Source organism: Sminthopsis crassicaudata, chromosome 6, assembly GCF_048593235.1.
Source record: "Sminthopsis crassicaudata isolate SCR6 chromosome 6, ASM4859323v1, whole genome shotgun sequence".
NCBI classification, from domain to species: Eukaryota; Metazoa; Chordata; class Mammalia; order Dasyuromorphia; family Dasyuridae; genus Sminthopsis; species Sminthopsis crassicaudata.
Window position 1 is genome coordinate 94,028,485 of NC_133622.1, and position 13,889 is coordinate 94,042,373.

General features: G+C 32.5%; 1 protein-coding gene across 4 annotated transcripts in view; it reads left to right on the forward strand.

Annotated features, from left to right (window-relative positions):
- The window catches only part of WDR17 (WD repeat domain 17), a 129,319-nt gene that overhangs the window by 36,742 nt on the left and 78,688 nt on the right, over positions 1-13,889 (forward strand). For all 4 annotated transcript variants that reach the window (XR_012483202.1, XR_012483203.1, XM_074273447.1 and 1 more), the window contains exons 2-3: positions 5,177-5,305; positions 8,582-8,765. Coding sequence is in view for 2 of the 4 variants with exons in the window: in XM_074273447.1 (XP_074129548.1) it covers positions 5,177-5,305; positions 8,582-8,765 (313 nt within the window). In the remaining 2 variants the exon portion in view is untranslated. The remainder of the gene's footprint in view (positions 1-5,176; positions 5,306-8,581; positions 8,766-13,889) is intronic.

Below are 13,889 nucleotides of genomic sequence, written 5' to 3' on the forward strand. Positions count from 1 at the left end.
GAAAGAATCTCTTCTGACATCTGACTTTCTTTTTTTTTTTAATTTTGTAATTTTTTCTCTAGTTATGTGTAAAAACAATCTTAAACAATTATTTTTAAGACTTTGAGTTCTAGATTCTTTCCCTTCCTCCATCCCTAGCCTCCATTGAGAATGCAAACAACTCAATAAAAATTATACATTTTATTTATTTAAAATATTCATGCAAAATATTTACATAATAGTCATGCTGTGAAAGAAAACATAGACACCCCTCCAAAAAAAATCCAGTGATTTCCTTGCATAATCTACATTGATCATTAAGGCTAGGCTCCTTAAAGACAATCATCTTAATTTATTTATTTTTTTTTTTTCTGAGGCAATTGGTGTTAAGTAAAATTACTTAATGTCACACAGCTAGGAAGTGTTAAGTGTCTGAGACCACAATTGAACTCAGGTCCTCCTGAATTCAGGGCTGGTGCTCTATCCACTGCGCCACCTAGCTGCCCCTAGCCATTAATCTTGATATTTCTTTGTTAACATATTGTTGATTGAATTCATGTATATTTACTTATGTGGGACATTTTTTTTTTTTCTGAGACAATTGGGGTTAAGTGACTTGCCCAGGGTCACACAGCTAGGAAGTGTTAAGTCTCTGAAACAGATTTGAACTTAGGTTCTCCTGACTTCAGGGTTGGTGCTTTATCCACTGCACCACCTATCTGCCCTCCCCTCATATTATCTTTTAAAAAGAATACATTAAAACTGGTATTGTATAAGAAATATTTACTTTAAATTTGTTCTTCCTATTGAGTTTTGGTTTCAGCATCTTGGTGAGTCTCTTTATATATTTGGCCACAGCTAATTCTCTTTAAAGGGTTTATGCTTGACCTGTCAAGCTTGAAAGAGATCAAGGTAGGACAGCTAGGTGGTGGAGAAGATAGAGCACCAGCCCTGAAGTCAGGAGGATCTGAGTTCTAAATCTGGCCTCCAATACTTGATACTTCCTAGCTGTGTGACTTTGGGCAAGTCGCTTAATCCCAATTGCCTCAGGAAAAAAGAGAGAGAGAGAGAGAGAGAGAGAGAGAGAGAGAGAGAGAGAGAGAGAGAGAGAGAGAGAGAGAGAGAGAGAGAGAGAGAGAGAGAGAGAGAGAGAGAGAGAGAGAGAGAGAGAGAGAGAGAGAGAGAGAGAGAGAGAGAGAGAGAGAGAGAGAGAGAGAGAGAGAGAGAGAGAGATCAAGTTAAGGATATTTTCTAAACTAAAACATTCAGTTTCCATTTTTATTTAATGTATTTAAGATGTTTTTTATATATCAAATCCAATGGGCATTTTAATATCATTAGAGAACATTTCCATGAGCACTAAGATGCTGTTTAATTGTGTTTTTAATAGAGCCTTATAAATTGATGTGATCTGCATCAAGTGATCATTAAGATGTTTAGTTTGGCTTCCTCAGTTTGGAAGCCATACTTTTATTTGAGGGGTAATGGATTTAAAATTAGTCAAAATCATAATGGGCCAAAATATATTCCCTGAAAATTCTGCGTTTTATATCAACTGTTATTGACGTTATTGAGTTGTGACATTTTAGATTTAAAATTTCTCTATTGAGAAGAACCCCAGTTCTTCATAGGCTGTTCCAGTGAAGTGAAAAGTCTGTCATATTGGAAAGACTTAGAAATTATGTCTTCTTTTTGCTTTTGGTGGATAATAACTTAAGTATGAATCTTATCATCAGTGGACTAGCCATTTAAAAATGAATTTTTTGACCATAGTAATCCATGAAACAAATAAAAATACAAAATGTCTCTTAATTTTGTATATCCTATTTCACTTTAGCAGTGATAGTGTCAGGGGATAAATGAAGAGTAAGGGAGTCAAGAATTGTATAGATTTTGGAATTAACATTAATTTTTGGGTTTTTGATTTTTTGGTTAGTGACCAAATTGTAAGTATATTGATGAAGGAAATTAATTACATAAATTTTAATATTATCCTTATAAATAAATAACAAAATAATGAAGTTATTGATTAATGAAAGGATGGCTCATAGATTCTCCTTCAAAAAAAAAACCCAACCCAACAGATAAAGAAGTTTACAAAGCCAATTTATTCTGCAACTTAAAGCAACATGAAATATCATATCATGTAGTGTTCATAATAAACATTTGCAAAAAATCTCCACCATAGCTACAACTTCAAGTCATAAAAAGTATGAGGAAGTAGAAAAATTCTATGACAACTTTGATAAGGCCTTTTAAAAATCTTGATAATACCTGTACACTTTAGTACATTATGACTTCAGTGCAAAAGTGAACATGTGGAGGAAAAATGAAAAAAAGTTGAAGAAATTGTTTATGAGGCTAAATTCTTATATTGAAACCTCCCACTTAAGTGTTATGAAAACTTTTTTTTTGAGACCAGAATTAGGAGGTTCCAGACATGATAAGCACTAGGTAATACAAAAGAAATTAAAATAATTCTATTTTAGTCTGCAGGACTTCCTACATATGAAGTAGATTTTAAAACAAATATTTTATAAATACAAATAGTAACTCTGACAAGAACTTATTAGAGTGGATCAATCAATACTAAAGTAAAAGAATGAAATAAAATAAACTAGGGTGTATAGTTGAAGCAACCAACCAGATCCATTAAAAAAAAAAAAAAAAACTTTCCATAGAATGGAAAAATGGATAAAATAATGCATATCAACACCAATTATTACCACTTCCTATGACAATTTGATGTAAAAGAAATATCATAAAGAAAAAACTAAGAAAGGTTTGAAACCACATTAACCAGCAATCATTGAAGCCCCTTGCCAAGTTGATTCTATAGTAACCAAAGGCAATGCTTAGACTATGACTCATTTCCGGAATCTTCCAAAAGTTGATAGTGAGAATGTTATAAGCAATGTCATCTCATAAAGCAATGAGAAGTAGTGTAAGAAAGTTTATAGAAAATTTGAAAGGTGCATGCTAAGCATGAGTAAGCTGAAACCTTTATTGATGAATATTTGTGTGAGAGAAATGGAGTGAATAATATTAATTCTCATCTTTCTGCAAATGATTCTCAGATTTATTTACTTATTTGACCTCTGGTCTCCTATCAACTATATACTAGATATCTTAAACTGGCAAACTCATCAAGTCAAAACATTCACACACCACCCACCACCACCCATTCTCCCTTCTTTACAACATCCTTGTTACTGTTGAAGGTACTGTACCATCTTTCCAATCATCCAGCCTTGCAATCTGTTTACTCATACGTACTCTATATATCTAACCTGCTGCCAAATCTTATTATTTCTATCTTCACAAAATTCTTTGGCCTTCATTAACCTCACACCTGAACTATTAATAATGAATAGCCTTCTGCTTGGTCTTCCCAAGGCTCTCTCTCTTCTAGTCCATCTTCTATGAGTTATCAAAGTAATCTTCCTAAGCACAATTCTAACTATACTACTCCCATTTCCAGTTAATATATTCCAGTGTCCCCTTTTACCTACAGGGTCAAATATAAATCCATTTGCTTTTAAAAACCCTTTATAACCTGGCTCTTCCTACTTTTCTAGCCTTTTTACACTCTCCTCTCCTCCATATACCATAAGATCCAATGACAATACATCTTTTGATTCTGTATCTCACTGTTTAACCCTGTGCATCGAATATTTTCCCTTTTCTCCTCTGCCTCTTAGCTGTCTTTGTTTTTCCAGACTTCACTCAAATCAGATAATTTACAAAAGGCTTTTGCCAGTCTCTTCCTTCTACCCTGACCCCCCAGATTTAGCTATTAGTGCCTTCTCTCTGAGATTAACCATTTACATTGCTTACATATTTGTCTGTAAATGTGTGTGTGTATATATATACATACATATATATATGTATGTATATATATATACATGTATATATATATAATCTACATACACATATATGTATATAAACTAAATCACAGGTTATATTATTATTTTTGACTTTAATTTTGAGAAACGTAGTTTGGCATGATGGATAGAGTGACCTTAGAGTTAGGAAGACTAGGAAGACTTGGTTAATCACACCCCACCTTTGACACATTTTGGCTCTGTGAACCAGAGCAACTTACTTAACCTCTCAGTGTTCCAGGCAGCTCTTTATAATATAAATTGTAATGTTGATGTCTTCTGAATTGGTAGAGAGAGTTCTCTCATTTGGAGTTCCCTATACCAATATAATCATAGAACCAGTCTATAGAAAAGTGTACACTGGGATAATGTGATAAATATTTAATAAAAATTACTATTAAGCACCTTATAAATATAGGGCTCTATTCTCCAATTATTCTGAAGAAATAATCAACTGAGAGAATGATCAGAAAAGGTCTCCTAAACATCAAAGTAATTAAAAGATGAAAATATAACTATCTTTTGATATGAAGGTACTGACATTCAAGCTGAGAAAATTTTTCTGATTCAGTATTATGAAATATAGAAATAGAATTAAGTAGGCAATTCCCCCATTATCCCAAAGGAACAGATTATAGAGTCATCAGGGGAAATGTGAGAGGCAACTAGATGGTAGAGTGAATAGAACAACTGGCCCTGAAGTCAGGAAGAACTGAGTTCAAATCCAGCCTCAAATACTTAATACTTTCTATCTGTGTGATCCTGGGCAAGTCACTTAATCCCATTTGCCTTGTCAAAATAAAAATGTCATGGATGGAAAGAAATATCTTCATCCAGAGAGAGAACTGGACATTGAATATAGATCAAAGCATAGTATTTTTACCTTATTTTCTTGTTTATTTTCTTGTTTTTTTTTTCCTCTCATGTTTGTTTTTATTTTTACTTTTTGACTTGATTTTTCTTACACAGTATGACAAATATGGAAATATGCTTAGAAGAATTGCACATGTTTAATCTATATTGGATTGCTTGCTATCTGTAGGAGGGAATGCAGGGAGGGAGGGAGGGAGGGAGAAAAGTTTGGAATATGAGTTTTTGCAAAAGTCAGTGTTGAAAACCATCTTTGCATGTATTTGGTAAAATAAAAAGCTATTAAAATAGGGGAAAAAGAATATGTGAAAGTAGATTTTTCTAGGGCTTCTGTATATGTTTATAACCTCTCTGGCTATTATAGCACAATGGAATAATTTATCACAGTTTTGTTGAACAATGGAAATGATTCTGGTATTTCTTCACACCTCTCTCTGTTCTAGTTAAAGATGTCCCAAGTCAAGCAAGTGGGTCTGTTGGCTGCTGGGTGTCAGCCTTGGAACAAAGATGTCTGTGCAGCCAGCGGAGACAGATTTGCTTACTGTGCCACTCTGGCCATCTACATTTATCAGGTAAAACTAATACTTATTAATAATCCAACACTTCATGGAAATTGTAATATTATGGGTTTGTATTTTAATTTTATCAAATTTATTAATAGAGAATTACAGAAATATGGTAATAAGATTTTTACAAAATAGTATTTGACTTATAAAAAGATTCCTTTAAGGATTTAAATATATTATATATGTAAATATTTAAGTGCTGTGCATTTATATTATATGAAAATTTATACTTAATATTTAATATATTGATTTAAATTTTAATAATTTATTATACATAAGTATTATATTATTTATGATATTTATATTATAAATATTTATGTCCCCCAAAGATATATATCTATATCTATGTTTATAGTTATATATATACATATATATATATATATACACACACACACATACACACACACACACACACACACACACACATACACACACGCACAGCCAGAGAGAATAAATATATATTGCATTTTACTTATGTACTTCTATAATTATTGTTTTTCAATTGTTTCAGTCATGTCTGATTTTTTCTGGTTCCCTTTGGGGTTTTTTGACAAAGATACTATATTGGTTTACCATTTTCTTCTGCAGCTCATTTTACAGAAGAGGAACTGAGGCAAACAGGGTTAAATGACTTGCCCAGCGTCATTTAGTCATGTGAGATCAGATTTGAACTCAGATCTTTCTGACTCCAAGCCTCTATCCACCAAACCATTTAAATGCCTTTGATGCAATGATCAGGGAACAATTTTTCAAGTCTTTCAACTTATTGTCTGTTACCTATGTTTCAAGCAGCATTTAATGTAAGAAAATTCCAATATAAGAAAAGAATTCTGATAGACTTTTTGAGTTCAATATACTGTAAGGGGGGTTGACCTATCTGAAGTTTGTGAAACTAATAAAGATAAACCAAATGTTGAACACAAACACTCAAGTATATACTTCAGTTTTAGTTCTCAAAAAATCTAGTTTCATTCCTCAGCTCTTAGTAGATAGGCACTTTTGAATTTAGCTAAGATGGTCCCCAGACAATCAATGTATAGTTTGTCAATGAGATGTTCTTTGGAGTATTTTCCAGAGTTTGCTGTCCATAGCATGGCCTTGGCATAGACTTTGAGAATACAGGGCCAATGCCATGCATACTATAGTGAAACCAAAGATTTGTGAACTATTAGCAAAAAATAAATTATTGTGTAGCCATAACCTGCGTTAAAGGATTTTTTAAGGTAAAAGTTTAAATAGTTTAACTTTCTGATAGTGATTTATTATTATTTTTCAGTAAATGGCATTGCAAATGTTTTTTTACCAGATAAAAATATTCATTTTAAAAACATTAGAATATCATACATAGTGATATGAAACCTAGTGAAAAGATTGAAACATGTTCTATTATCGGCACTTTAAAAATATGTAGTTCTTAAAAAAATAGATCATCTAGAAGAGACTTCTTAAGCTCTTTCTACTCATGATACATTTTTTCTTGAGAAATTTTTATATGATCCCCAGGTATATAGTTATATAAATTATGTATACAAATCAAACATTTACTGATAATAAGTCATAATTTCACAACCCCCACATTTAGTTATGAGACCTCTTATGGAGCCGTGAACCACAGTTTAAGAAGCTAGGATCTATAAAACGTATTATATTACAGTATATTAAAAATAATTTTAAAATAACCTATGAGAAAATTTTGTGTCCATAAATTCATAATTAGTAAACTCAAGAATTTAATATACATAAAAGTCAAATTAGTTTAGTCACAGAATCTCGTCCAAAAGCCTTATTTAAATAAAATGCATGCTAATGGAAAATGTGTACTTTTAAAAATTGAAATAAAAGATAAATAAGCCAAACTGATAGATCTGTTAATTTTAAATATAATAATTTATGTGAATGTTCCTTATAATACTATGAAGTATTATAAACATGCAAGACAGTATTATCCCTTTCATTTTAAATATTCACTCAAGTGTTTAGTCTGTCACTAAAACTTAATTACAACGGTAAATTTTTCCCTTCAATAATTAGCCAGTTTTCCTACTTATTTCAGTGTAATGAACTCCTGATGAGGAATCTCCCTTTACCAAAACAGATCAGCAATTGTTCTGTAGTGTTATGATGTTAAAGAACTTCTGGGAGTCCTGAGTAGTTAAGTGACTTGCTCAGAATCACTGAATCATTGAGTCAGAAAAAGATTAATTAAAACATGTATATATGTATATGTATGTGTGTATACACATATGTATGTGCATGAGATACATTATGTATATTTTATATCCATAATATCTCCCATATATACATACACATATGCGCATATGTGTGTGTGCCTGTGTGTGTGTGTGTGTGTGTGTGTGTGTGTGTATGTTTGTGTAAATTTATATTTAGGTCTTGAACTTAGGAATCCCTGACTCCAAGGCTAAGTTTGTATCCACAATCCCTCTCTATCATTAGGTCTTAATCACATTTTTTAAATTATGTGAGAAAAATGTCCTTTCATTCCAGTTTAGAGACAATATCCAAATGAGGAATAGGCAGCATTTAGAAAAGCATAACAAAAAGATACCAGGGTATTACAAAAGGGATTCTTTCAAACAATTTAGTCATTAAATCATGTGAATAGTTTATAGTTTAGTCTTTTTCTGCTGAAATGATGAAAGTAGATAAAGAACACGATTATACCACAGGCAGTGTTATTGTACAGGAGGGCTCTAGAATTATATAATTTATGAATGTACTAAATATCTACAAAGATATAATGGTTTGCCTGGAGACATGGTGGGTTTATCCCTTATTTAGCATTTTGTTGTAAAATAATTCTTTTTTATATATAGGTGGGACCCCCTGGCTTTTGAGGTTCTATGAAGTTAAATATATTTTGCTCAAGTAAATGGTATAGGAATCTTCCATTTATTTTGTTTCTAAAGATTGATTAAAAAAAGAAGACTGATTGATTGCTATCTAAAGATTAGTTTAGAATCAGTCAAGCTTTGAAAAATTTGAGTCCAAGGTAGATTATATCATAAAATACATTTATCATCTTTCTAAAAAAAAAAAAGAGGCAGTTTTCACATACTCATTATCTTTGCAAGTATATTTCAAAGTTAAAATAAAAATATTTGAAATCCCTAATTCTTAGTCTCAGTTCATTTATAGCAAATGGCAAGGTTACTTTCCTTGTACATTTAAATCTGTGGTTTTTATCAAGCGTTTTAGTTAATAATCTATAAACTTAAATGATATATTAATGTATTTGTTTTGTGTGTATCCTTTTTTTTTTAGCTGGATCATCAGTACAATGAATTCAAATTGCATGCAATTATGTCTGAACATAAAAAGACAATTACTGCAATTTCTTGGTGTCCCCACAACCCTGACATCTTTGTGAGTGGCAGTGCAGACCACATAGTGATCATTTGGAATGTGGCTGAACAAAAAGTTGTTGCAAAACTTGACAATATAAAAGGTATTTTCACAATAGGAGTTTACTTATTGAATGAATATTATTTTTCCTTTGACAAATACTAATGAACTTTAAGCCTTGAAGTATGACACATAATTTTGTGCTCTCCTCTTTCATATCACATTGCATTCATGTTATGTAATAATTCTCTTACTTTCTTCCTAACATAAGAACAGTAAGGCACATAAAGTATTCATGCTCATGTGAGGAAGCAAGAATTTGTTTTTCTTTCCCTGGGTTCAGGGATTCTACTGATTATACTGATATTGAAAGTGGTAGAGTCAAGGAATCATCAATATTACCTAATTCTGAAGTGAAATCACAGGCTACAAACTTTCAAACCTTCCTTGGGTTTTCTTGCTTTCCTATTTAAACTAGTTCAAAAGAGTTTAGAATGTGTTCTTTTTCTTTCTGTCCTAAAATGCTTAATTGGATGGTGAATAAATGAGAACTATTAGAAAACAACAAAATTACTTATTTTTTTCTAATTATACTTTTATCTTGCATTGAAGACATTGTGGAATGGAGTTGACCTTGGGTTCCTGAAAACTATCTATAATATGCAAAAATTGTAATATCTAATACCCAGACATCAAAATGATGAGACCAAAATTTTGTCAGTCAAGATTTCCTAGCATATGCATATTCATAGCAATTCAACAGACCATTATTAGGAGCTTAATATGGCCTGGCCCTATCTATAATAAACATTCACAGTGCCAGGAGGAAAGCCATCTAGTTGAACCCAAACTTGAATAATAATTTTCTCTGTACCTAACAAGTAGTCTTCCAGTCTTTGCTTGAAGAACCTGAGTGAGAAAGAACCATCAGTCTATTTCACTTCTATATTACTATAAAACCACCTTTTTGATAATAATAATCTTATAGTGTATGGTTTCTAGCAAAATACCAAAATATATGGTAAATAGGCTATGATGCATTATTAATGAGGTACTGTTAATAAGAAGCAGGATAATAATGTCTTCAGAGAGATGTATAATCAGATCCTTCCATGTAGCAAGACCAAGAAATATACCCAAATATATATATATATATGTGATAGACTGCCTTGTTCAGTTAATTAATAATGCAAGGTCAAGAGAACTAGAAGATGGGCCCCAGTTTGTTGGATATACCCTCCCGTATAGAATATATGAAGAGACATGAATAAGAGTTACACAGGATAAAAAAGATAAGAATTGCTTGCAATCTACACTATTGGAGGTATGCCCATCTTGATGAATCCTAGAATTATTGTAGTATTTAAATATCAAATCATTATTTCCTTCTGTGTAGTTACAATGTACTGCTTCTATTTCTTCTCTCTGAAGTCAAGCAGGGAAAGAGTATTTCTTCTCCATGTAATACCTTTAAATATTGGAAGATGGCTATCTCAAAGGGGCAGAGCCAAGGTGGCAGAGTAGAAGCAAGAGTTCACCTGCATTCTCCCAAATATCCCAACAAACAACTTTAAAATAATGCTTCAAATCACATGCTGGAGCTGCAAAACTAATAAACAATAAGGAAAAACAATTTTTTAGCACAAGACAATTATGATAATAGTTGTCCTGGAGTATAAGTGCAGGAGACTGTATCAGTAGTAGCAATAGCTTCAGGTGATCTCATTCCATAGACAGAAAAGAGATCTGACAATTGGTCATAAAGAGATTATAGAGGACTCTTTGCTGATGCTGGGTTCAGGACCCTATTGCATTGCCTATATGCAGTTGGGATTGCAATCTTAGGGCCAAGAGGATCACTGGTACTTGCAACTGAAGGGGAATAGTGGCCCTGCTCAGAGGTCAGGGTGGAAAAGAGTATTTGTGGTCACTTATAAGGGATTCAGTCCTAAGGCAGAAAGGAGCATCAGTATTTGTGGCTGTAGAATGGTAGAAAACCTAGCCATAGTTCTAGGACCAAAAGGAGCAATAGTTTTTGTGGTCACAGGGATGCATGGGTCTTCATTATAATTCCAGGGTGGTTGTTCCAAAGGGAGTAGGAATCTTCATCCCAATTTCAAGGCAGAATGGAGCTTTAGTGATAGTGCCTACACGAGAGCAGAGGACCTGATCACTATTCCAGGGACAAGAAGAATTTTAGTACAATAATTACATGAGAACAAGTTCCCTTCCTGGGCAAAGGACAGAGGGTACAGGCCAGGAGAGGTGTGCCACACTTTTACTTAGATCATGACTTCGGGGAAAAACAAAAACCTACAGGCCCCTAAAACAATCTTTAAAAACAGCAACATGAAAAACCTGAAGTTTGGGACAATGCTCTCTCCACCCCCAAAATAGAGCCCAATTTTATCATAAAGTTAAAAGTCAAGAAATAAATTGCAAAATGAGTAAAAAACAAACAAAAAGTAACCTGACTGTAAAAATTACAGTGGTGACAGGGAAGATCAAGACACAAATTTAAAAAAAACAACAACATGTAATATGATGTCAAAATAGCTACAAGCAAAGCCTCACAGAAAAAAAAAAAATGTGATCTAGGCACAAGTCCACCAAGAACTCTTGGAAAAGCTCCAAAAGAATTTAAGAAAATCTGTTAAGAGGAAAAATTGGGAAATAAGGGATGCAAAAAAATTATGAAAAGAATATTAAAAAACTTGGTAAAAGAGGCACAAAAATATGGGAGAGTGGGGGGAGAAACCTTAAAAACCAGCATTGACTAATGACAAAAAGAACACCAAAATGCACTGAAGAAAACTCCTTAAAATGTAGAATTGGTCAATTGGAAAAAAAGATGAAAAAGCCCACGGAAGAAAAAAAATTCCTTAAAAATTAAAATTGTCCAAGTGGAAGCTAATGACTACATGAAACATCAAGAAACAATAAAACAAAATCAGTAATGAAAAATATGAGAAAAATTTGAAATACCTCATTGGAGAAACACCTGACCTGCACAATGGATCGAGGAGAAATAATTTTTTTAAAATGTAAAAAAATTCTCAAAAACAACTTTCAGAAACAAATTTTAACATTCATTTTTAAAAAATGTTGAGTTCTAAATTCTCTTTCTTCCTTCCTTTCTCTGTCTTGAGAAGGCAAGCAATCTGATATGCTTCATATATATGGTTATGCAAAACATATCTCCATGTCAGTCATGTTGTAAAAAAAAAAAAAAAAAAAAAACCAAAACACAGGAAAAATAAAGTTAAAAAAAAGTTTGCTTCAATCATTCAGACTCCATCAATTCTTTATGTGAAAATGGATAGAATTTTTCATCATAAGTCATTTGGGAATTATCTTGAATCATATTGCTGAGTTCTTTAATGCTGATGATTGTATTTTGCTATTACTATGTATATGTTTTTCTTAGTTTTGCTCACTTTATTTTTTATCACCCTATTTAGGTCATTCCAGTTTTTTTCTGAAAGTATCCTCTTTGTCACATCCTATAGCAAAGTAGCATTTTGTCACAGCCGTGTACCATAGCTTGTTCAGCCATTCCCCTATTGATAGATATTCCCTCCATTTCCAATTCTTTGCTACCACAAAAAGAGTTACTATAAATATTTTTGTACATATATGTCCTTTTCCTTTTTAAAAATTTCTTTGAGATACAGACCTTGTAGTGGTATTGCTGGGTCAAAGAGTATGCATGTTTTTATAGTCATTTGGGCATAGTAAGGAAAGATAATTTAAGAAATATTAATCAAAAAAAGACCCTCTTAGATATCATATTTCAATAAATTATCAAATACTTACAAGGATATTATAGCAATATATGACAAAGACAGTAGACTAAGGCCAAATAGAATGTGTATTAGGAATGTAAGGCTGACTCAATATTAGGATCTTATTGGGGTAGCTAAGTGGCACAGTGGATAGAGCGCCAGCCCTGAATCCAGGAGGACCTGAATTCAAATCTGGCCTCAGACACTTAATACTTCTTGGCTGTGTGACCCTGGGCAAGTTACTTAACCCCAATTGCCTCACCTAAAAAAAATAATAATAATAACAGGATCTTATCTCCATAAGTGACTATATCAATAACAAAAATAACAAATCATATGATTATCTCAATGGATGATCTTAGTAGATACAATAGAAGCATAAAAGTAAAAGGAGCTTTCCTTAAAATTATGAATAGTATCTAAAATAATCAGCAAACATCTGTAAAATAGGAATAAATACAAGTCTTCTCAATAAGATCAGGGATGAATCAAGCATTCTCATTATCATCTCCATTATGCAATATTTTATTAGAAATGCTAGCTATAGCTACAAGAAATGTAAAAAAAATGAAGAAATTAGAATAGGCAAACAAAACTCTCACTCTTTGCAGATTATATGATGGTATATTTGGAGTATTAGAGAATCAACTAAAACTAATGGGAATAATGAACAACTTTAGCAAAGTTGAAGGATAAAAATAAACTCACACAAGTCACCAGCATTTCTATATATTACCAACAAAGTCCATCAGGAAAAAGTAGAACAAGAAATTCTATTTAAAATAACTAGACAATGTAAAATACTTTGGAGCCTACCTGTCAAGACAAACTCAGTTACTATATGAACACAATTACAAGTTAGATATAAATAACTAAAGAAGAATTAATTTCTCATGGATGGTGTACAACATTGCATTTGCTCATCTAGGACAGAACACTCACAAATATCAATTTCATTAATTTGATGAAAATTATGGAGAAATTCAGAAGCTGCTAAATAAAAAATGAGAACTCCACAGAATGTACCAGCGAGATAGTTCATCCATCTCTAAGAAAGTAGCATTGAATTCCATCGAAAGTAAAGTACAATAGTAGAGATGCAGGATTCTTGGCTCAGTAAAAAGGCAGATGGAATTCAGTTTCATGCTGATAGCAACAATCCAAAACATTTTTATGATACACTGAAGGCTATTTATGGGTCAAAGTCATATGGTCCATCTCAAGTACTCAGTGCTGAGGGTGCCACACTGATTGGCGATAAGGACATATCCTAGAGAGATGGACTAAACATGTCCATAGTGTTTTCAGCAGACCATCATTAATCAATGCTGAAGCTGTTGACTGTTTACCTCAGGTTGAAATCAGTCACTCCCTAGCTGGAGTTCTAACTGAAGAAGAGGTTTTGAATGCTGTTAGGCTACTTTCATGTGATAAAGCACTGG